Source organism: Podarcis erhardii (genome assembly GCF_964252035.2).
Source record: "Podarcis erhardii genome assembly, chromosome: 3".
Lineage (NCBI taxonomy): Eukaryota > Metazoa > Chordata > Lepidosauria > Squamata > Lacertidae > Podarcis > Podarcis erhardii.
Window position 1 is genome coordinate 105,437,042 of NC_138507.1, and position 24,632 is coordinate 105,461,673.

General features: G+C 45.4%; 1 protein-coding gene across 2 annotated transcripts in view; it reads right to left on the reverse strand.

The window, feature by feature from the left end:
- The window catches only part of SRF (serum response factor), a 71,985-nt gene that overhangs the window by 37,382 nt on the left and 9,971 nt on the right, over window positions 1-24,632 (reverse strand). For both annotated transcript variants that reach the window (XM_081854746.1, XM_081854747.1), the window contains exon 2: window positions 16,695-16,961. In XM_081854746.1, the coding sequence (XP_081710872.1) occupies window positions 16,695-16,961 (267 nt within the window). The remainder of the gene's footprint in view (window positions 1-16,694; window positions 16,962-24,632) is intronic.

The window sequence follows — 24,632 nt, forward strand, 5'->3', positions numbered from 1 at the left end:
CACTGAATGCCAGTCGCTAGGAGGCAACAGAGGGAAGTGAGTCTGTATTTAAGGCTGGAGTGAGGGACATGTTGTTGGAATTCAACTCCCCTCAATCCCCGCCAATGGGGCCAAGAGGCAGGGACAAGGGGAGTTATAGTCTAGCAACATAGCCACAGGCTCCCTACTTCTAATCTAAGGGCCAGTCTAGACATGGAATAGGAATAGGCGATAGCATGGTCTCTACCACTTCGGACCCCAGGGTGTGGACGCCATTTTTAAACCCTTTGCCACGTAGAAAGTTCCCTGCCAAAAGAAAACTAGAAAACAGCACAGAATGGAGAAAGTCAGCCCTCTCTCTTGACCATCCTTTCTTGGATCCTGAGAGAGATTGGTACTACAACACCCATCATCCATGACCATTGGCTAAACTGGCTGAGGATGATGGGAGCTGAAGTCCAACAAAACATCTGGAGGGCCCACAAGTTTAGGAACTCTGCATCTAGCCTCTGAAGTTCCCCCAATCCCAGGTAAATAGGACTCCACACATGCCTTAGCCTTACTTAGCTTGTGTAAGGAGGGCAAGAAAACAAACAAAAGAGACTAAAATGAATGTTGTTCCTAGCAGACCGTCTGCAAGTATCTAGCAGGCACCTGCAGCTTCTGCAGCATCAGCTGCCAAGTCAGGCTGGGGAGAAATTTGCACTTGGGGAGATCTTTCAGCGGAGTTCCAAGTTTGCAGTGCAACCCCAAATTCAAACCTGAGGCTGCTGCTCCTTAACCGTTACTAGACAGACCTCAAAGACTTTGCAAGGCGTGTGCTGAACACTCCAATGGAGACCCATTTGCAGGAGGCTCTGTAATTTACAAATCCAGCTGATTTAAGCTTCCACTGTTTAGCACCCTGCAGTTCTTTGGATGCAGTTCTCAGCTCCTTTAAACACCACCACTTTTATTTCATTTCATTTATTCCTTTATTACAGGCATAGGCAAACTCGGGCCCCCAGATGTTTTGGGACTACAAGTCCCATCATCCCTAGCTAACAGGACCAGTGGCCAGGGATGATGGGAGCTGTAGTCCCAAAACATCTGGAGGGCCGAGTTTGCCTATGCCCGCTTTATTACATTCTACCTTACACTTCCTTTTTTTTTAAAAAAAAAAATATTTATTATTTTGAAATTATTATTTATTATTTTGAAATAATATTTATTGTTTTGAAAGTTACAGAAGAAAAAAAAAGAAAAAGAATTAAACATAACAAAACCATACAATACAATACAAAGACAAAAATACTACATATACATAACAAAAATAAAACAAAAACAATTAAAAAGAGAGAAAAACAAAAACAAAACCACATCCAATACTTTCAATGTTATTAACTTTCTTTTACCTGTTTCAGCGACCTCCTCACACCTCCCTTTTTTGTATTCTAGTTCGGTTAGCTATTTCAGCAAATCCTTTCCATCCTTCCCAATTTTTATCCTATAATTTATCTTAATATAATGTAACTTTACCTTTCCTCCTTTCATCCATTAACAGTCTATTTTTACTTAGTCCTTTATAATATTTCTGCTAAAGCCACATAACTTCATTCCAGCCTCCTTCTAACATTCCTTAATTTTACAATGTTTCTGTAAATAAACTTTAAATTTCTTCCACTCTTCTTCCACCGACTCTTCTCCCTGGTCTCAGATTCTACCCGTCATTTCCGCCAGTTCCATGTAGTCCATCACCTTCATCTGCCATTCTTCCCGGGTGGGTAGATCTTGTGTCTTCCAGTACTTTGCAATAAGTATTCTTGCTGCTGTTGTAGCATACATAAAGAAAGTTCTATCCTTCTTTGGCGCCAATTGGCCGACCATGCCCAGGAGAAAGGCCTCTGGTTTCTTCAGAAAAGTATATTTAAATACCTTTTTCATTTCATTGTAGATCATTTCCCAGAAAGTCTTAATCCTTGGGCATGTCCACCAAAGGTGAAAGAATGTACCTTCAGTCTCTTTACATTTCCAACATTTATTATCGGGCAAATGGTAAATTTTTGCAAGCTTCACTGGTGTCATGTACCACCTGTAAATCATTTTCATTATATTCTCTCTTAAGGCATTACATGCCGTAAATTTCATACCTGTGGTCCATAACTGTTCCCAGTCAGCCATCATAATATTATGTCCAACGTCTTGTGGCCATTTAATCATAACTGATTTCACCGCTTCATCCTGAGTGTTCCATTTCAACAGCAAGTTATACATTCTTGACAAATTCTTACTTTTGGGATCTAACAGCTCTGTTTCCAATTTTGATTATTCCACCTGGAAGCCATTTTTTTTGTCCAGATTATATGCCTCCATTATTTGATAATAATGGAGCCAATCCCGCACTCTATTTTTTAGTTTTTCAAAACTCTGTAGTTTTAATCTATCTCCCTCTTGTTCCAGGATTTCCCAATATTTCGGCCATTTGGCCTCCATATTGAGCTTTTTCTGAGCCTTCGCTTCCATTGGTGACAACCACCTTGGGGTTTTATTTTCAAGCAAGTCCTTATATCTTATCCAGACGTTAAACAGTGCTTTTCTGACAATATGATTTTTAAACGCTTTATGTGGTTTGACCTTATCATACCACAAATATGCATGCCTACATTCTGCCTTACACTTCCACCCAGCAGCTCAGAGTGACATACTTGCGAGGTTCTCTCGTTTTGTTGTCACAGCACCTCTGTTAGGTAGGACAGGCTGAGAAAAACTGAAAATGGACGTTCCAAGGTCACCCCACATAACCTTTTTTTTATAGCTACATAGGGTTTTGTTTTGTTTTTATAAATATTTATTAAAGTTTTTGAATACAAATACACAAATAATAAACAATCTTACTTCCAACACAACGTAGTTTCATCAATTCTTTGGACTCCCTCACGTCCATTTACATCATTAAAAGGTTTTTCCAAGCAAATTATCAACTTGTTTACGGTCTTATATCCACTCATTTAAATATAATCTAGCAATTCTCCAAAAAATTTAGGTTTTCTTTAATCTCACTTATCATCGAGTTCAAATCTAGTTTAGTGGTGGCCAATTTTTTATAATCTAGCATCCTTCTTAACATTCAACCAAGTTACAATGTTTTTGTAAATACATCTTAAATTTCTTTAAATTTCTCTACTAAAAAGTAGAGACATCACCTTGCCAACAAAGGTCCGTATAGTAAAAGCTATGGTTTTCCCAGTAGTGATGTATGGAAGTGAAAGCTGGACCATAAAGAAGGCTGATCGCTGAAGAATTGATGCTTTTGAATTATGGTGCTGGAGGAGACTCTTGAGAGTCCCATGGACTGCAAGAAGATCAAACCTATCCATTCTGAAGGAAATCAGCCCTGAGTGCTCACTGGAAGGACAGATCCTGAAGCTGAGGCTCCAATACTTTGGCCACCGCATGAGAAGAGAAGACTCCCTGGAAAAGACCCTGATGTTGGGAAAGATGGAGGGCACAAGGAGAAGGGGACAACAGAGGATGAGATGGTTGGACAGTGTTCTCGAAGCTACCAGCATGAGTTTGACCAAACTGCGGGAGGCAGTGGAAGACAGGAGTGCCTGGCGTGCTCTGGTCCATGGGGTCACGAAGAGTCGGACATGACTAAACGACTAAACAACAACAACAACAAGGGATCTAAAGCTGGTTCTGCCTGATTCAGGGCTCACACTTTATCCACCATGTTTTATTTAACCATGCTGCCTTTTAGCACCCTTTTAAGCTTGCATGTAACAGATATGCTAATCCCACCAACCCCCCACAAGCACAGTTCAGAACGGGCCTTTTTCAGTCTTAGATCCCTAGATGTTGTTGGGACTACAATCCCCATCGTCCTCAAACAGCAAGCCCAATGGTCAGATATGACGGGACTTTCAGTCTAACATCATTTGGGGACCCCAGGGTATGACAGACTAGTTTATAGCTTCCGGAACTAAATAGGCGATGCTGAATCATTTGTTCATCCAGAACATGCTGGAGGAGCGGGGAATAAAAAGGGTCTATTTAATTTAAGAGCAGGAGATGCGAGTGAGCGAGAGGCACTTGGGATGCTAATGGAAATGAGCCAGGCTTGCTGAACGAGACCTGAAGAGCTTAGGAGAAACTATACTCGCAGTTCTTGCTGGGGAATAACACAGGGTTAGAACAAAGGTTTCAGACTTGCTATACAAGATCATCAGTTACCAGGGATTTAAACTCTGCGCGCAGGCAATGTGAATTCTGTGCCATGCCTGATAAATCATGCAAACCAAGCAGCTTTGCATGATCTCTCACACCCCCAATCATTTTTTCTGGTTTTGCCAACAACAGGAGGGGCAAGAACAGCAAAGATCCACCCCAATTCACTGAAAATCTTATACAGCCGCCTTTCTAGTTTTTCCTAACACATCCACAGAAATTGCTAACACGCTTTAAGAAAGTATTATCTTTTGTAGTCACAGGGACTAGAAACTTTTTAAAAAATAAAATGGATTTCTCCGCACTAACTATTCTGCCCCTGTCCTAAGAGCAGCCAGCTTTCGAGCTCTTCTAAGCAGATTGAGTCAAATCCTGGGATAGATCAATTGATAGAGCATGAGACTCTTAAATCTGAGGTTAAGAGTTGTGTGTTCACATCCAACATTGAGCAAAAAGATTTCTGCATTGCAGGGAGTTGGACTTCCAACTCTACAATTATATACAAATAAATGCTACAATTCTATGATTCTAAGTGCTGAGCGGTATTAGCCTATAGGGCAGCCTTTGCCAGTCTTGGGCCCCCAAGATATTGCAGGACTACAACTCCCATTATCCTGAACCACTGGACCGGCTAGCTAGGGATGATGGGAGTTGTAGTCCAACAACACCTGGGGACCCAAGACTGAAAAAGGCTGCCCTACATAGTCTTCAACTGGTGGGTCGGGACCCACTACGTGTCTGGGATCAAAGGCAGAGGAAGCGATGCGTCTGAATGTCAGTCGCTGGAAACCACGGGGCGAAGAGAATGCTGTTGGAGTTTGGGTCCTGTTTGCAGGTTTCCCACGGGCATCTGGCTGGATGCTGTGAGAACAGGATGCTGGGCTAAGATGGACCACTGGCCAAATCAGCAGGCTATTCTTATGCTCTTATCATATTGCCTAAAACTCTGATGAGCCCCAGCCAGTGTGAATCATAGACCAAGGCATCAAAAGCTGGGGAAGGCAGCCTATCCACTTCTCCAAACTTTGCAGTGCAGTTCTCCCGTTTTCTTTAAAAGGGAAACCAAGAACCAAAACATCTTTTACTGCATTTTTGAGTGAACTCCGATAGCAGTGGCCACAAACTGACTCTAATACAGTGGTACCTCGGGTTAAGAACTTAATTTGTTCTAGAGGTCCATTCTTAACCTGAGGTACCACTTTAGCTAATGGGGCCTGCCGCTGTGTAATTTCTGTTCTCATTGTGAAGCAAAGTTCTTAACCCGAGGTACTATTTCTGGGTTAGCGGAGTCTGTAACCTGAAGCGTCTGTAACCCAAGGTACCACTGTAGTTGGGTTTTGTTGCTGTGCAGCCAGCTGGCTATTCCCCTACACTGTTTGTTTTCAAGAAGGAGAGAAATCTAATGGATAGGATTTAACTGGCCTTCCCTCTCTGATACCCTATATCAGGTATCCCCAACCTTTGGCTCTCCAGATGTTTTGCACTACAATACCCATCATCTCTGACCACTGGTCCTGTTAGCTAGGGATCATGGGAGTTGTAGGCCAAAACATCTGGAGGGCTGCAGGTTGGGGGTGCCTGCCCTATATCTTAAGATTGCTCCTCTAAGCGAACAGCAATTTTCTGTAAGGAAATTAGGAAGCATCACACATGATCCTTGCACATGGATCTTCTCTGCACATGCTGAAGAGCATGCATATATGTATTCTCTCCCCCCCCCCGCCCCACCCCACCAAAAAGAGAGACAAAATATTCAATGATCTGCTCACAGCTTTCATCAAACTTCCTACACAGAAGCAGGGATGTTGCTAGGTATTTCACAGACACATGGCACAAATTTGCATGGGCTAATTCATATGCGCATTTCGATCTCTGAGCTCCTGAAGACTGTGAGGGGCCAGAGGTCTCCCACACGCAGCACAGTGCTTTGCAGCATGGCCAGCAATCCAGGCAAACTAAAATGAAAATAAAATCCAGTTTAAGAAGAAAACACGGGGGAAAGGGCAAGGATCTAGTGGAGCCCCCCTGGACCAGCCCCCAAAGAACGCCACCACAAAGAAGCAACTTCTGCATTAAGAAAATGGTAGCATCCCTTACATCGGGGAGGAAAATGTGAACAGAACTCATAGCAGCAGGATTCTTTGTGGATGACTGACTGGGGAAAAAAGTAACATTAATTCCTCTCCTCCTCTCAGCAGGAAAGCTAAAGCTGTTAGCATTTCGTAAGAAGTGAAATGGGGCTGGTGTGGGTGTAATCATCTGAGCATCTGCTGCTATAGAATCAGGAACCGGGACTGGGGTTTCTAGGGCTGAGGGGTTTTCTTCTCTCATATGAGTACATTTCAGTAGCCTGTGACTCGCCTTCTGACCACATCTACCGGAACCCAGTTCCAGCACTCCTGCTGCTGACACTGTTGCAGCCTGGACAACTGCAGGATAAACAGCCAAGGCTGGCCAGGATTTAGTAGAAGTCTGGAAGGCCTTTATTCTACTGTGCAACAAACCCTACCATCCCCTTTTACCATAAAGCCTGGTGGCATATACAGTTGTCTGACTCTGTATTGTTTTTCAAATTCTGTTGGAAGCCGTCCAGAGTGGCTGGGGAGATCCAGCCAGATGGGCAGGGTATAAATAATAATTAATAATTATTATTATTATTATTATTATTATTATTATTATTATTATAGTATAAAGGCAGAGAGCTTCTGCTTTATAAACACACCAGGTTTCTAGTCCTCATTACAGTGGTACCTCTGGATGCGAACGCGATCCATTCCGGAGCCCCGTTTGCATCCTGAGCAGAAAGCAACCTGTGTCTGCGCATGTCACGATTCGCCGCTTCTGCGCATGCACGTGACGTCATTTTGAGCGTCTGTGCATGCGCGAGTGGCAAAACCCGAAGTAACGCATTCCGTTACTTCCAGGTCGCCGCGGAGCGCAACCCGAAAACGCACAACCTGAAGCAACTTCAACCCGAGGTATGACTGTATTTTGGAGGATTTTTTTTCAAAGGATATGCAGCTTATCGTAAGAACTCATGACTAGAAAATGATCTCTGGGAGCCTTTTTCAGGATCTGAGCTCCTTGTAACCTCTTTTCCAACTACATCAGCTCACCTCAATGTTCCTCAAGTTCCAGCCTTACTCCCCCAGTCTGCTAATGTTTAACTCATATTCCAAAGACTCCAACATTGCCTGCACATCAACACACCAAGCTTAGTTTCCCCTGCTCCTCCTGCCTTCCTTAGCTATGTCCCTACCTCCATCGCCATAGGCAACACTTCTCTGAATTGCTGGGAATTCAGAAGTGGGGAGAATGATGTTTCTCTCAGGCCCTGCTCGTGGGCCACCCAGAATGGGCCTGATCCAGCAGGGTTCATCTTAGGTTCTTTGTCAACAAATTTCACATTTCTGCAAAAATCCAAGTTTGATATTTCGGAAAGCAATAAGGAAAAATCATGACGATAGTTGAGCACTCGGTTATTACCCAGACCTCAGAAGGATGCACACAGTCTGACTTCAGGCGCATGATACAAAAAAGTTTTTATTTATTGTGGAATTTGAAAAATGGACACAACAAAGCTGCTCCTGAGGATTCTGAAGCTGTTTGGCAGCCATTTACTAATTGCATGATAAATGAATTCAACTGAAAAAGACCACCCTGCGGAATTACTTATTTATGTGGAACTAACTGTAACCCTCCCCCCCATTTTAATTTTGAATATATTTTAGATTTCTTGACGGATTATGATTCCTATGTTCTTATATATTGGAGCAGATAAATTGAGCTAAACGAGCCTCTTCTGCGGTGGTTCCTTGTTTGTGGAATGATCTCCCCAGGGAGACTAGCCTGGCACCTTCGTTACAAATATTTAGGTGCCAGGCAAAAACATTCCTCTTCTCCCAGGTCTTTGGCTAATTAAACAATCTGTGGCTTCTTAAACTGTTGGGAAGGTATAGTTCTGTTTGTTATGTTACGTATTTTTGTGGTTTTATGCTATAAACTGTCCTGTGGTTCCCTCGGATAAAGGGAGGCAGATAAATTTAAATAAATAAATAAACAGGTTCGCTTTGATGTTATAAGACCATAATTGTAGAGTTGAAAGGGACCCTGAGGGTCATCTAGTCCAACCCCCTGCAATGCAGGAACCTTGCCTAATGCTTCCATGGCAGATGGATCCATATAACTGAGAATTCTTAGTATATGTTTCTTTTCCTTTTCTTTCTCAGTTTCTATTTTCTACGTTTGCTACAGAAGGCAACAAAATAATCCATATTAAATATTTTGCTCTATGTGCTACTGGACAACTTATAACAAAGAAGAACGGCTGCAGTGGTCTGTTCCTTCTCTGTCCCTAGTACAGTGGTACCTCGGGTTACAGACGCTTCAGGTTACAGACTCCGATAACCCAGAAATATTTCCTCGGGTTAAGAACTTTGCTTCAGGATGAGAACAGAAATCGTGCTCCGGCAGCGCGGCAGCAGTGGGAGGCCCCATTAGCTAAAGTGGTGCTTCAGGTTAAGAACAGTTTCAGGTTAATAGCGGGCCTCCAGAACAAATTAAGTTCTTAAACCGAGGTACCACTGTACAGAAAAGCAGCAGGCCGCCACAAGGAGAGCAGAGCTTCCCTAAACTCCTCCATAGCAAGCTGGTAAACATCTGTGCAGGCTAGTAACTTTTGTAGTCTTATTTGCAAGGCTGATGTAAGTCCATGATTGCTACAGTATATCTGAGCAGTATATCTTTGGGAACTTTCTGGATAGTTTCCCACTTTCTCCCACCATTACCCATACTTTCACTGGTATGGTGTGAATGTTTAGTTATAAGGATTTCAGAGATTGTAAAGGTCCTCTTACCATTTCCTACCCATGGCTCTCTCCAGAATATATCTCAAACCCTCCGTTTCATTTGACCTAGGATGAGGTTGCAGCTAGAGCATAAGCATCCTTTGCACACTTCCGTTTTAAATCTAGAGCCTAGATTTAAAACAATGTATGCAGTAATACACAGCAGATGCTTATAACCCTAGCCTCAGGTCAAATTGAACTGGGGTTTCAAGCTCAACCCCCTCTTCAGTTTCCACTTTTCTCTTTCTCCACCTTCCAGCAGACGCTGCCCGTTGCCAAGCTGCTGTCTCCAGTTGCTATGTTATTTTGTGTGCCAGAATGTGAGTGGCGAAAAATGTTTCCATGGCAAGTTGTGCACCATCACCCAATAGGTGGATTTTGGGGAGGAGGCAGAACCCAGGTGAGCTGGTTGAATGGATGCAGCGAGATAAAGTAAGATATATTGGAACATGGGTATCGCTCACAGTTTCGAGCTATTATGTCCTGGAGTATGTCGCGGCTGGCGCTGTGGATTAAACCACAGAGCCTAGGACTTGCCGATCAGAAGGTCGGCGGTTCGAATCCCCGCAACGGGGTGAGCTCCCATTGCTCAGTCCCTGCTCCTGCCAACCTAGCAGTTCGAAAGCACGTCAAAGTGCAAGTAGATAAATAGGTACTGCTCTGGCAGAAAGGTAAATGGCGTTTCCGTGCGCTGCTCTTGTTCACCAGAAGCGACTTAGTCATGCTGGCCACATGACCCGGAAGCTGTACGCCGGCTCCCTCGGCCAATAAAGCGAGATGAGTGCTGCAACCCCAGAGTTGGCCACGACTGGACCTAATGGTCAGGGGTCCCTTTACCTTTACCTATGTCTCCCGACAACACAAAAAGGGGACATCTAACATGCATCTATAGACAAGTGGACACAGAAAAGATGCAAATGGCTAGCGATTCGCCTTCCTGAGTAAACCTTCCAACCTTCTTATTTCTGTTTACTTGTTCCTTGGCAGGCCCATCATCTATTTTAGGGGTGAAGGACCTCGGGAGCATCATCTTAAAGGTGGCCCTCCATGGGGAATATAGGGACCGAAGTCCCAAAAAAGATTATGAAGCTGTTTATCATAGAATCATAGAATAGAATAGAATCATAGAGTTGGAAGAGACCACAAGGGCCATCGAGTCCAACCCCCTGCCAAGCAGGAAACATCATCAGAGCACTCCTGACATATGGTTGTCAAGCCTCTGCTTAAAGACCTCCAAAGGAGACGACTCCACCACACTCTTTGGCAGCAAATTCCACTGTCGAACAGCTCTTACTGTCAGGAAGTTCTTCCTAATGTTTAGGTGGAATCTTTTTTCTTGTAGTTTGGAACCATTGCTCCGTGTCCGCTTCTCTGGAGCAGCAGCTGTTGTATGTAACAACAGCAGCTAGGATTCTTTATGCACAAAAATGGAAAGAAGTTCCCACCAAAGAAGACTGGATACTTAAAGTGAAAGACTATGCGGAATCAGCAAAGCTAACAGCTAAAATAAGAGAACCTAATGATGCTTGTATTTTGTCGAAGAATGCAAGGCTTTCTTGGACTATTTAAAGAAATATGATAGCAAGAGGAATTTTTGCAAGCGGGATTTGAACTGTGAGCAACAGAATGAGAGATTATTGTATGATGGTTATGGTATAAGAGAGTGAAGGTAGGATGCAGCAAGGAAGAGAAATAAAAAAATACCATGGAGAATGGGATGGGGAGTTGACAAAACGAAAGGGAAAATATATACAGTGGTGCCCCGCAAGACGAACTCCTCGCAAGACGGAAAACCCGCTAGACGAAAGGGTTTTCCGTTTTGGAGGCGCTTCGCAAAACGAATTTCCCTATGGGCTTGCTTCGCAAGACGAAAATGTCTTGCAAGTTCCTGCGGGGTTTTTTCCCTCCCCCCCCCTTTCCTAAGCCGTTAAGCCGCTTATCAGCTGATCCGCTGATAAGCCGCTTAACAGCTGATCACTAAAAGCCGCTAAACCGCTAATACCGCTAATCCGCTAAGCTGTCAATGGGCTTGCTTCGCAAGACGAAAAAACCGCTCTACGAAGAGCCTCACGGAACGGATTAATTTCGTCTTGCGAGGCACCACTGTATCATGTATTGGAAAGTGCATGTGATTTTTTTGAAAATTTAATTAAATACAAATGGGGGGCAACAAATGTGGCCCTCCAGACCTCTCTATCTGACCCTTGGAACTCTCCCCAGCCACATCTCCCACTAACCAGTGTGAGAGAGCCAGTGTGGTGTAGTGGCTAAGAGCGGTAGTCTCGTAATCTGGGGAACCGGGTTCGAGTCTCCACTCCTCCACATGCAGCTGCTGGGTGACCTTGGGCCAGTCACACGTCTCTGAAGTCTCTCAGCCCCACTCACCTCACAGAGTGTTTGTTGTGGGGGAGGAAGGGAAAGGAGAATGTTAGCCGCTTTGAGACTCCTTAAAAGGGAGTGAAAGGCGGGATATCAAATCCAAACTCTTCTTCTTCTTCTTCTAACCCTGCAATGCACCCTCCTTGTGGCCACACTGGAAGGTTAAGCAGAAAGGAATCTCTCTTCCTCTCTCATCCTCTCTTGGGATGAGGAAGTGCCCCCTCTGATCTGTCTGGTTCTCCTTCGAACCCACAACAGCAACAAAAGGGCTGCAGCGCAGCGACAGAGCACACACGAGGTTGCCAGTTCAAATCCCACCACCTCAAGTTAAAAGCACCACTGGTAACAGGAAAGAGCACAGACGAACGCTGTTCCAAAAACTAAAAACCCATTCAGTCCGAAGACTTGTAGCCGGTCAACAGCCACACACACACACAAAAACAAGCTCTCCAAAGAGCACAAGTACAGGAATTGGCTCCTTATGTAACGGGCAGAGAAGGAATAAAAGCTTCCTCAAATCCCTCTTCCTTTCTCCAAAAGGTCAAGAGCAGCAATAAGGCACATAGTTCTAGCCTCTGCAGTCAGTCTTCTAAAACGCTGGCCGGAACTTAGGACATGGGTGGGAAAGTGAGGGTGTGGGTACATTATTTTCTGCATGTAGAAGTTTTAGTGGGGTTTCCCCCCACCCTGCAATTGTAAAGGCAAAGACACCTCCACTGCTGACCTGTGCTAATTGGAAAACCCCAATGCCCCCAAGCACAAATCTAGGAACTGGGGATATTTCCATCTCTCAGGCGGCAACTCGCGGATGGCAGGATGCCTCCAAGTACCAGTTGCTGGGGACAGTGAGCCCTCATGCCCTACATGTGAGCTTCCCATAGGCATTGAAGGTAACCAACGTGAGAACAACATGGCGGACTGATCGGCTTTTGTTCTGACCAGCAAGTTTCCATCTAACGTCCTTATGATCCCCATAAAACAAACACACCACAAGCCAGCTTGGTGAAGGTTGGGCAAAGGTGTCTCTCTAGGTTAGGGTTTCCCAAACTTGGGTCTCCAGCTGTTTTTGAACTACAACTCCCATCATCTGTAGCTAGCAGGAACAGAGATCAGGGATGATGGGAATCGTAGTCAAAAACAAAAAAACAAAAAACCACAGTTGGAGACCCAAGTTTAGGAAATCCCACTCTATGGCAACACTAGGGAAGCTGTTCAAGCAATGCCGGTTTTCACAAGAGGAGTATTTTGATTCATACAGTTGCCCGCTGTGCTCTCTATTGCGCCGGGGGTTGGATTTGTGACCCGAGGAAGCTATTACAGAAGCTTCATTTCCTGTATCTTCCAAAATATGCAAAAAGGAAATAAATGAGAGCCAGGGATTTTCTCAAGGTTGGAAATGGACTACAGCTCAGTGGGAGAGAGCACATGCTTTTTCACGCAGAGGGCTGCAGGTTCAAAACCCGGCATCTCCAGTTAAAAGGGTCGGACGGGAGGTGATGGGAAAGACCTCCGCTCCAATCTGTGGAGAGCTTCTGCCAATTGAGAACATGCAACAGTTAGCAGAGGGATAGCTCAGTCGGTAGAGAATGAAACTCTTAATCTCAGGGTCATGGGTTCTAGCCTCACACTGGGCAAAAGAGTCCTGCATTGCAGGGGGTTGGACTAGATGACCCTCGTGGTGCCTACCAACTCTACAATTCTGTAAAATGGACCAACGGCACCTGCAGTGAACAAGATCAGAAGGCAGCAGATGACAGGAAAGGCCTCTGCCAGAGACCTTGCAGGGTAGCTGCTGACCAGAGCAGTCAAAGATGCGGAAGAGATAAAACCATCTGACCTGGCCCTAGGAAGTCTCCTATGTGGCAGGGCCTTGCATGCAGAAGGTTCAAACCCTGGCACCTCCAGAGAGGGATGGGAAAGGCCTGCCTGAAACCCTGGAGAGCCATTGACAATGCTGAGCTAGCTGCACCGACAGCCTGACTCAGTAGTAGAAGGCAGCTAGCTCCCTATGTGGTGGAAGGGGCTTCCAAAACCCTGGTGGCAAAGAGGGAGAGAGCCAGCAAATCTGTGGCTGAATCCTACCTTCAACTCATCAGGTAGACTCAAGCAAACACTCTCTTCTCAGCCTGAACCTTTTCATCTACACTTGGGGGTGGGGTGGGGACAGCAACAATGCCACTGACATTACAGGATTGTTGTGAGGTTCAGAGGATTGTTGACTTGGTCAGACCACACCAGGAGCCCTGTGTCCAGGAGGATACTGACATGCTGGAACAAGCGCAGAGGAAGGCAGCCAAGCTTTATGAGGAACGGTTGAGAGAGTTGGGAATGTTCGTCAGCAAGAATACTACTGGCACAAAAATGGAAGCAAGAAGAATTACCAACGAAAGAAAAATGGTAGATGAAATTGATGGACTATGCAGAATTGGATAAATTAACTGGAAGGATTCGAAACCTGCGGGACCAGAGATTCTTAGAAGACTGGAGTAAATATACGAACTATTTGAAAAGTAATAGTAACGAACAGATTACGCTAGTAGGACTGCAAGAAGAAGAACTATATGAAATAGTGCAAGAAAGACTATGAGGAGAATTATTAGTTGATTATAATTAAGAGTAATAGATATATTAAGAAATGCAGAATAAGTGATAAAGAATGGAAAATCATCAGAGGTGTTAATGGAAGTCTAAAACAATGCGTAAGATAAGAAGTTAAGTTATGTGATTGTTGGAAATGATATGTTTAAAAAAAACCTAATAAATAAATATATATAGAGAGAGAAAGAGTTGGGAATGTTTAGCGTGGGAAAGAGGAGACAGAGAAAAGATACGATAGCCATCTTCAAATATCTAAAGGGCTGTCAAATGGAAGATGGAGCAAACATGTTTTCTCCTTTGGAGGGTAGGACTCGAACCAGTGGCTTCAAGTTACAAGAAAGGAGATTCCAACTAAACATCAGGAAGAACTTTCAGACAGTAAGATCTGTTCGACTGTGGAACAGTCTCCCTCGGGAGTTGTGGACTCTCTATCGTTGGAGGTTTTTAAGCCAAGGTTCGATCTGTCATGGATGCTTTAGTTGAGATTCCTGCACAGTGGGGGGTTGGACTAAAAGACCCCGACGTCCCTTTTCCAATTCTACAACTCTGTATTTTGTGAGATGCATGTATGTGCATGAAGAACTCTGGTGCCTCGAGAAGGTGCTATATAAAAGCAGAGTAAAGTCATACAGATAGCAAGCCCAAGACCTTTTAAGCTTCCTGGGGGAAGGGGAGCAATTGTCCCACGTTATCAGGGCTGTCGGCTCCCTTTACTGATACGATAGCTGCTGAGAAGCGAGCTGTGAGTTAAGCCAGCAGAGGAGCTGGTTGGAGACAGAGAGAGGGAGAGGGAGAGAAGGAATAGTCTGTTCAGCCAAGTGCTTCAATTCCCCGTGTCCTCCCTGCCCCCTTCCAAAACAGCACCAAAGCAAGAGACAGCTGCAGCTTATAAGGAATGTGAGGGGCCCAGCCAGGGACTCCGGGGAAGGAAACCGGGCCTTATATGGCCACGGAGGCAGAATCAAATTTTTATCAATGAGCGAGAGCAGAGAGACGCCCAAGGAGAGATAACCAAAAAGCAGGACTCCTCGGCGAGGGGCACGGGGTGGCCGGGGGGGGGGCGGGAGGGAGGCAAGCAAGCAGCACCTGTCGCTCTGCACCCCCCAACCCACCCCACGGATCTCCCATCCAGGACCGTTCTGCCGAGGGCAAGGCGAGGCTCAGCCCTGCTTCCACTTCGGCAGAGCTCCAGCAGAGTTGACAGGACACAACTACTCAAGTCCCGGGGAAGGAGGGAGGAGGAGGTAAGGGAGAGCCAACTGAATGCTAGGAGTCACGCTATATAGGAATCTTTACAGCCAAAAGAAGGCTCGGGCCCATAGACCTATCCCCTGCCAACACCACAGATCACCAAAGCCAGAATAATAATAATACTAATAATAATACGGAGGGGTCTGATTCTCTTAAGTCTTATTCCATACGAGTAGCTCCCCTATAGGAGGAGGCGCTGCAGAGTTTGGGACTTTTTAGTTTAGAGGAAAGGCAAGTAAAGAAGTGTCACAATGGAAGCTTATGAAATTATGCATGGCGTGGTGGCAAGAGGATACAGGAATGGTTTTCTCCCTCTCTTGCGACAAGGGGACTGGTGGGCATCTATTGAAGCTGAACGTTGCAAGGTTTTAAAAAGTACTTCTTTGTGCAGCAAAAGGAACTCACCCCCACAGGAATGCCCACCAACTTGGATGGCCTAATAATAATAATGATAATTTATTTCTATGCTGCCCATCTGACTGAGCTGCCGCAGCTACTCCTGGCAGCTCCCAACAGAATATTAAAAACACGATAAAACATAAAACATTAAAAACTGCCCTAACCAGGGCTGCCTTCAGATGTTTTCTAAAAGTCAGATAGTCGTTTATTTCATTGACATCTTATGGGAGAGTGTTCCACAGGGAGGGTGCTGCTACCAAGAAGACCCTCTGCCTGGTTCCCTATAAGCTTCTTGCAATGAGGGAACCGCCAGAAGGCCCCCAGAGCTGGACCTCAGTGTCCGGGATGGACAAGGTGGGTGGAGATGCTGCTTCAGGTCAAAGAGGACCGGACCAATTCATGGAGGATAAAGGCTATCTGCTGCTACTAGCGACAATGGCCAGGCACTGCCTCTGAGGTCAGCAGCAAAATGCCTCTGAATGCCAGCTACTGGGAATTGCAGATTGTTGCTGGGGCCCATGTCCTGCTTTTGCAGGCTTCCCACTGGCACCTGGGCGGCCAGAAGAGGATGCTGAACTGGATGGGCCACTGGCCTGATCTAGCAGGTTCTCAAATCATTCACACACGCAGGGGTGAGTGGCTCTTTCCATGTGGGAGGCTTGAACCTCTGCCAGACGGGCAGAGTCTCTTGCTACTTGAGTCGGCGCCCCATGTGACTCGGAACCCTGGAAGATCCAAGGTTCTAAAAGGAGCATGGGGGCCAATTGATGAGAACATCAGGCTTCCTTCCTGCAGATGCTAGGTCACCCTCAATACAAGTTCATCTCCACTCTTCCTCTCCCACACATGCACAGTAGACCCACCCAACAAGTCTGAAATCTGCCCAACTGTGCTCTGTAGTCCTCCCAGGTAAACCTTCTCCAAGGTAGAAGGCAAGGTTGAAAGTACAAGGTTCTTCCCTCCCCAGAGACCTGTAAGAATAATTCCCCCCTCCTCCAAGCCCTCCACAGCACAAAAAAGGGAGGGTGTCTATACCTTTGTTTCTCCACTGCTATCTGACTCGGACACCTGATAAGTGAGGTCCGTCTCCTCAAAGCCCGTAGCGCTCATGCGCTGATCAGTGGTTGGGTCTGACCGAGGAGGAGAGTCAGGAGAGTTCAAGCATGTCTGGATCAGCGCTTTCCCCGTCTCGCTGGTGATCATGGGCTGCAGCTTCCGCGTGGCGAACGTGTAGACGTGGCCCGTCTCGCTGGCCACGAGCAGCAACACCTGAGTGCCCGTTAAGGTGGAGAGTTCGTAGGCCTGCGGGGTAGAGAAGAAAAGGAGAAGGTCAACAATGAGGCGTGGACCTTCACAAGACCCTGGTTCCCATGGAGAGGAAACTCAACCTCTCGCAAGAGGATGTCGCTTGGTTTTCGCGGTATTCACAAACGGGGAAAAGCCAGCTTTACACATGTGGTTTGCTATCGGAGTCCACCTTCTAGAAGATTTGCCAAATGCCCACATCGAGATCCGACGCAGTTCTGCACAAGTTGCTCCCTTCCCAATGCTTCTCTGAAATAGCAAGCTACTAGCCATGATGGTTTTTGCTCTCTGGCTATAGTCAAGAGCATGGATAGGCAAACTAAGGCCCGGGGGCCAGATCTGGTGCAATTGCCTTCTAAATCTGGCCCGTGGACAATCCAGGAATCAGCGTGTTTTTACATTACTCATGTGTGCTTTTATTTAAAATGCATCTCTGGGTTATTTGTGGGGCCTGCCTGGTGTTTTTACATGAGTAGAATGTGTGCTTTTATTTAAAATGCATCTCTGGGTTATTTGTGGGGCATAAAGCAAGAGCCCTGCTGAATCAGGCCTAAGTAGTCCAGCATCCTCCCCCCTGACCCCTTTCTAGCCTTCTTTCTGAAATAAGAAGACAGCATCATATTCACTCTGCAACAAGGCAGGGAGGGGGACAAGAAAGCTTAGAAATAGAGAGCACATCCTGTCAAAAGACAAGAGTGATGACTGCCCCATCTGATAGAAAGGTTATAGAGGAGAAGATGAGTGAGGAGTCAGTCCTATGACACCAACGATAATGTCCAGGGCTCCTGCAGCAGGACTCTACAGCCAAAACCGAAAGCTTTCTATTTTACCAAGGGGACATCCACACCATACGTTTAAAGCAGTGTGATACCACTTTAAACCGTCCCCCAAAGAATCCTGGGAGATGTAGTTTGTTAAGGGTGTTGAGAATTGCTGTGAGACCTACGTTCCCCTCCGAGAGCTACAATGCCCAGATTTTCCTGTGAAGGAGGATTGGCTGTTAAAACCACTAGGGCAACTGCAGCTCTGTGAGGGGAATGGGGTTCTCCTCATGACTCTCAGCACCCTTAACCAGCAACAGCTCCCAGAATCCTTTGGGAGAAGAAGCCCTGACTGTTTAAAACAACATCATATGTATGATGCGAATGCGGCCGAGGGAAGCACAAACTCATTCCACCACCACCCCACTTGCAACAAGCCGGGCGCCTTTTATCAGGCGTCTGCTAAATGTGTCGCTCTTTTTATCTGTGGTACTCATTGCTCTTTCTGCCAGCACCATGCTGGCTTCACAAACATGGCAAATTGGGGCTGAGCTAGCTCCTCCAAGGCCTAGCCGGCTGGCCTGCCACCCTCATTAATAAGTCCTTCAAAACACAAAGGCCAGCTCTCTTACCAAGAACAACTTGGGGGTGAGAGTGGGAGCCTACTTTGGCAAACAGCCACCCAGCAAGCACGGCAAACATAGGAATGTTGGAAGCCAGCTTCAAATTAGAAGGTCAGACTATTTTCCCATCTAGCCTACTCTGACTGGCAGCGGCTCTCCCAAGATCTCAGGCACAGGCCTTTTCCATCACCTGAAATCTGAACCAGAGTCTAACAAACTCTCCACTTGATGGGCATAGAAGCTCTTGCACCTCTCGAAAAAGGGTGTTCCTATATGCTACAACAGAAGGACGCGGGTGGGGCTGTGGTCTAAATCACAGAGCCCAGGGCTTGCTGATCAGAAGGTTGGCGGTTTGAATCCCCATGACGGGGTGAGCTCCCATTGCTCGGTCCCTGCTCCTGCCAACCTAGCAGTTCGAAAGTACGTCAAAGTGCAAGTAGATAAATAGGTACCGCTCTGGCGGAAAGGTAAACGGCGTTTCCGTGCGCTGTTCTCGTTTCGTCAGAAGCGACTTAGTTATGCTGGCCACATGACCCGGAAGCTGTGCATTAGCTCCCTCGGCCAATAAAGCGAGATGAGCGCCGCAACCCCAGAGTCGTCCATGACTGGACCTAACGGTCAGGGGTCCCTTTACCTTTATATGCTACAACAGCAGCAAGAACGTTAATCGCAAGAAATCGGAAGGGGAATAGGACACCAACAAAGGAAGAATGGCAAACTAAATTGCATCAGTATTTGTAATTAGCAAGCATGACAGAAGCAGTTAGGAACCAACCAAACCAAAAATTCAAAACGGAGTGGGAATGTGTAAAAGATTATCTGAGGAAACGTTGTTCTCAAATAAAATCCCTGATATGCTCCGACTTAATTTTGCAAAGTAATGATCAGATAGGTAAGATATATCAGTTAAAAAAAATTTGTGTGTGTGTGTGTGTGTGTGTGTGTATTTTGTATTTTTTGTTTATTTTTCTTTTATATTTTTGTAACCTTTTCGAAACTTCAATAAACATTATTAAAAAAAAAAAAGATATATCAGGTATGTCCAACAGGTCGATCGCAATCTACTGGTAGATCCCTGGGAGGTTTTGGTAGATCGTGATCGATCCCTGGGTCCCTTTCCATTGGTAAATTAGAATCTGGCCCGGCCCCCTCGCCCTGCCCTCCATTGTCACATGATCTGCAGAAGGGAAGACAGGTGAGGCTGTTAGTTTCCACAGCAATTTGTGGTGAGAGGCTGTTCCCCTTTCTCCCTAAAAGAAGCTCAACAACTTTGACCAGAACCCCTAAAAACGGGCAGTTTTTAATTCTGGGAGTAGATCGCAGTCTCTTGGGAGTTGGCCACCCCTGAGATATATTATGTATTAGATATATTATGTATTATTAGCAATAAGGAAAAACAACACAGTTGAGAAGAGAAAGACGACAGAAGCTTCTGCACTGAGGTGGTGGGAAGTCACTTGTGTAGAAATATTGTTATTGTTTGCTTTTTTTATATGTGTACAATATATGTTAAAGTGAATGGAATATGTATATGAATAACCAATTTAAAACTCAATAAAAACAATTTTTAAAAAGAAGCAGCTTTTGCACCTCTCCAACCAGAAGACTAAACAAGCAACTACTCTACTGGCTTGTCCATCACTTCGTTTTATGTTTTCCGTATACCTTCCAAGAAACCTCTTTTCAGGGTTTCGATTCAAGTCCCACTTTTGCCATAATAGGTGGTCTCGAGTGAGGCACTCCGAACCAGCCCTGCCACTTCACCTGAACTCTGAGTTCTGAAGAGGGTGAATGAGAACCATAAACGCCTTTTTTGCAAATTAAAATGGCAGTACCAAAGATTTGTTAATGTTCTGCAACTGCACTCTATCTTTTTGTAATAAAATGTTAAGCAAAATAAATAGTTCATTTAAATATACCTGATTGTAGCTGAGATACACTATTTCTTCAGACAAGGCAAAATTAGGTATGCTCAAATTCCAAGGTAGAAGCTTCTCATGCCTCTGCTGCTTATACAGGAACATGGTGCAAGTCAAATCTGTTACAATCAACAGGAGCTGCTTACCGCCTTCTGTAGGTGGGTCAACCGCACTCAAGAGCACTTTCATCTTCCTCTTAAACACAGCCACATCACTAACCAAGCAGGCCAGCAGCTAGAAACCTGGAGGCAGCTTGCTCAAGCATGGCAATTACATTTGTAAAGCAGTAGTGGGGAAAATCAATCCTTAAACTGGGGATAATTCAACCGGAGATTCAGGGGGAAAACATTAAACATGCAAGTAGAGAGGTATAAGAATCATAAGGAACACCTTTTCCCCAAACTATTTCTGTCAGCCATAGTCAACCTGGTGCCTTTCAGATGTTGTTAGACTTCCAACCCCATCAGCAACAGCCAGCCAAAGCATATATCACTGCCTCTTGCCTGACAGTCCCAATTTTGAAGCTCCAATGTTAAGAAAGCCAAAACAAAACATGGGCAAAGACTTCCTTGTTTTTAATCTATGTACAATGCTTTGTCAAAATCAAGTGCCTTGTCCTTTTTTACTCAATATGGTATAAGTTCCTCTGCTATGCTAACTCAATTGAACAGCCTACTACACTACCTGTACAACAGACAAGCATGTGGAGAGGTTTTACTGAGAACTGAATTGACCCACCACCTTCTCATATCTGACAATTGAATGAGGCATTGTATCTTCAGCAGTTTCTTGGGTTTTTTTACCCCTCCTCTGTATCTGTGTTTTATTTTTCTACTTTCACATTCCTTTTTATTTGCCATATCCATTATTTTTACTGTATTCTGTATGTGTTTATGTCAATAAAGTTTGGTTTTTTTAATGAAAAAATAGGTGTCTTTTTCGTAGGCACAGGATAACAACATTCTCAGCTTATCAGAATACAGACTGTAACTAACGAATGAATACCTTATTTACAATTTCCTAACAAGTTAGATAATTAGAGGATTTCCAAGGCACGTAACTGCTCAAGTGAACCGGCGCATAGTTACGAGTTTAGACTCCTGGAAACACAGGATTCTGCTCACTTGTGAGCAAACATGTTCTAGTTATTCAATGGTTCTTATTTGTTACTTCCTTCCTCTAGGAAACAAACTAAACGAGTGGCAAGCCTGACTGAAATAAGCAAAGACCCACAGAGAAGCAAGTTCAATTAAAATGAAGGGTCTCACAAAGGGCACAGTTAGCAAAACTTTAAATTCAATCAGGGTAAAACCCAACAATTTAACAGAAGAATCTCCATGTGGTGGGATTTAAATCCAAACACCTTGGTTTAATTGCACATGTGCGTGTGTGTGTGTGTAATACATTGTGCTATATTATAAGGGGGAGGATCAACTATACATAAATTCCTACTTTTGCCAATTATCCTGGTACTGCAGACAAAGTATATTTGCATCAAAGCACCTGCAGGATCTTTTCTGACCCTTCCAGGCAGCCAAAGCCACACTCAGTAAAACTCTAAAGACCCAAGCATCTTTCAAATGTGCTGCAAGGCCTTGTTTGTTAAGTGGGTTTTCATAATGACCAATGTCAATCTGGAGGAGATGAGGAGTTGTAACATTTTTAAGGGTTTTCTTTCGACTTTAGTTCTCTTTCCTTCAACTGGGCCTTCTGTTCCAATCCCACAGCCCACTCTGGAGAACGGGAATTCCCTTGCAGCCCTTACTATCGCAGAGTTTGAACTGAACTAGGCCCCAGGAGCCCAGTTGTCACAACAGAGGCTTTTGCAGGGAGACTCTGGAGGCTGAGGAGCGGGAGGCTCCCCACTTCCTCCCTAACTCCCAAGTCAGACAGCAATCTGGACCACACAACTTATTCCTCAGATAATTACTTCCTCCATCCAAATCCCTTCCCCTGCCAGTTCCAGTAACCTAGCATTCACAGGAGTAAACTAAAAAGTCAGCTAAGGTGCCTAGGTTTTTTAGGGTGGGCAGGCGCCAAAAAGGACAAGCAGAAAAGGAAATTTCATGACACAGCTTTTAAGAACTCTGACCTTTTCTTTAAAAAAGAATATACTTTAATTGATTTTAAGAACTCTGTCCATTTCTTCATCCAACGACTATTAAGCACATATTTTAACATTTCCTCTCATTGCACCTAATTTTTTCTCTCTAATATTTTCTAAGGCTTGCTCTGCTTATACCAGTCTTCCCCAACCTTGTGCCTCTAGATGTTGCTGGACTATAATTCCCATCATCCCGCTGGCAAGGGCTGATGGGAATTGTAGTTCCATATCTTAAGGGAGCTGGGGAGAGCTGTTTTACACATTCCCCTGGCCTCTGCCTTTCTTACATGCTTCTACAGGCCCCTAGCCCAGGCTCTGGCCTCTAATCCACAGGCCTAACACTGTAGGAGCGCAACTCCTCCAGAGGTTTGGGATTCTTTTTTCCTAAATCTACTGTTTTGCCAATGTTTATAAATATCGTGCGCACACCCCGGTCCCAGTCTCAACATTCTGCGTGCTTGGCATTGGAGAGTTCTCCTTCAGGAAGGCTCTCAGAAAACAATCAACCCGGCACATTGGCACAAGGTGTGGCACCAGTGTGGCCATCCAAAAACACTGTTCCCAAAAACAAGACCTCCCATGAATTCTTGCTATCCAGGGTAAAGCAGAAAGAAATATGTGTCATCTTGCTCAGCTACGTATTTGGCTTATCCAGACTGAACACAACCAGCCTCTCTCTCTCTCTCTCTCTCTCTCTCTCTCTCTCTCTCTCTCTGTGTGTGTGTGTGTGTGTGTGTGTATACACACACACATAGTTTTCGGCAAAATTCACCTTCTAAAAAAGGAGGCTCTAGACCTGGAAGCCACAGTCTTATTTTGCGACTCCCACCCCTAAAAATGTCAGAGGACTGCTTCCAATTACACAGCAGGGAGGGAAAGGTACTTTGCACATGCTCAGAAGCATGGTCAGCATTCCTTCACTTGTGAAAGAAGTTCCAACTGGTATCCAATTAGACAACGGTTTTTTACCTGCTGCATTTGCCAGTCTCCTCCATAGTCTGCACTGGTTAGCTTGTGATTTGCTACCTTATCAAATCCGCTCAATGCCAGCTATCTGCACAAGGGGGCAAGAAATCTCACTTTGGAGAACCCTTAACAAAGGCAAACAACACTCTGTCTTCTATTATCGTGCTTCGGCAGTTTGCAAGCAAGAGTCAAAGCTCACTGCTTTTTTCCCTCCCATCACCACCAAAATCAGACAGCACCAAACCAGACCCAACCATAATCTCCTGTGAGGACCACAACGGCTTTGCTCTCCATCCAAGTCACTTGCTTCAGGGGGCTTTGTTCATCCCTGGGCCAACAGCAATGACAGGAGGAGGAACTTACTCGGGGAAAAGGGCACTGCGATTTGACAGTTGAGCACAGGCCATCAGTCAGCGAGAGGAAGCAGAGTTGGTAGAGCTTTCAGAACGTCAGCCAAAGTCATCACCAAGCAATATGCCACAGCCTGACCTCTCTTAGATACCACGCCGGCCTCCCGGGCGGACTTGCCTCCTCGCAGGTGCCCTTTACCCCCACCACCACTGACAAGGTCAGAGAGCAGAAAAGCAGCAGATCGGGCAGTTAATTGTAAAATCCCGCAGCTAAGGCTCTCCTCCTGCCATTGCACAGCTTGGGTCGGAGAACAGGAGGAGAGCAATGCTGGAAGAAGCAAAAGGTCCAGCTAAGTCTCATTAGAACTCAGTTGGTTACAGTGCGGTGCTGACAGCACCAAGGTTGCGGGTTTGATCCCCATAAGGAACAGCGGCATATTCCTGTATTGCAGGGGCTTGGACGAGATCAGCCTTTCTCAACCTGTGGGTCCCCAGATGTTGTTGAACTACAACTCCCATCACCCCTGGCTAGCAAGGCCAGAGCTCAGGGATGATGGGAGTTGTAGTCCAACAACATCTGGGGACCCACAGGTTGAGAACTGCTGGACTAGATGATCCTCAGGGTCCCATTCAACTCTATGATTCTTAGTCCAGGAAGCTGTAGACAAGTAGGTGCCTTGTGGAGTCTCACAAGCAGGGCATGAGGAAAAGAGCCCTTCCCAGCAAGTTGTGTTCACAAGTACAGCAATGAGGTTCTTTTTGTCTCTCATGCCTACCAGTAGTTGTTCACAGAGCTATCCTTCATCAACGATCCCCTGAGCAGCGGAGAACAGGAGATCCCCTGAGCAGCCCTCCAAATGCTATTGGGACTCCAAACTCCCGCCAGTCCCAGGTAGCGTGGCCAATGGTGGGAGTTACTGTGTGTTGCTCTGGTTGCCTCACCTC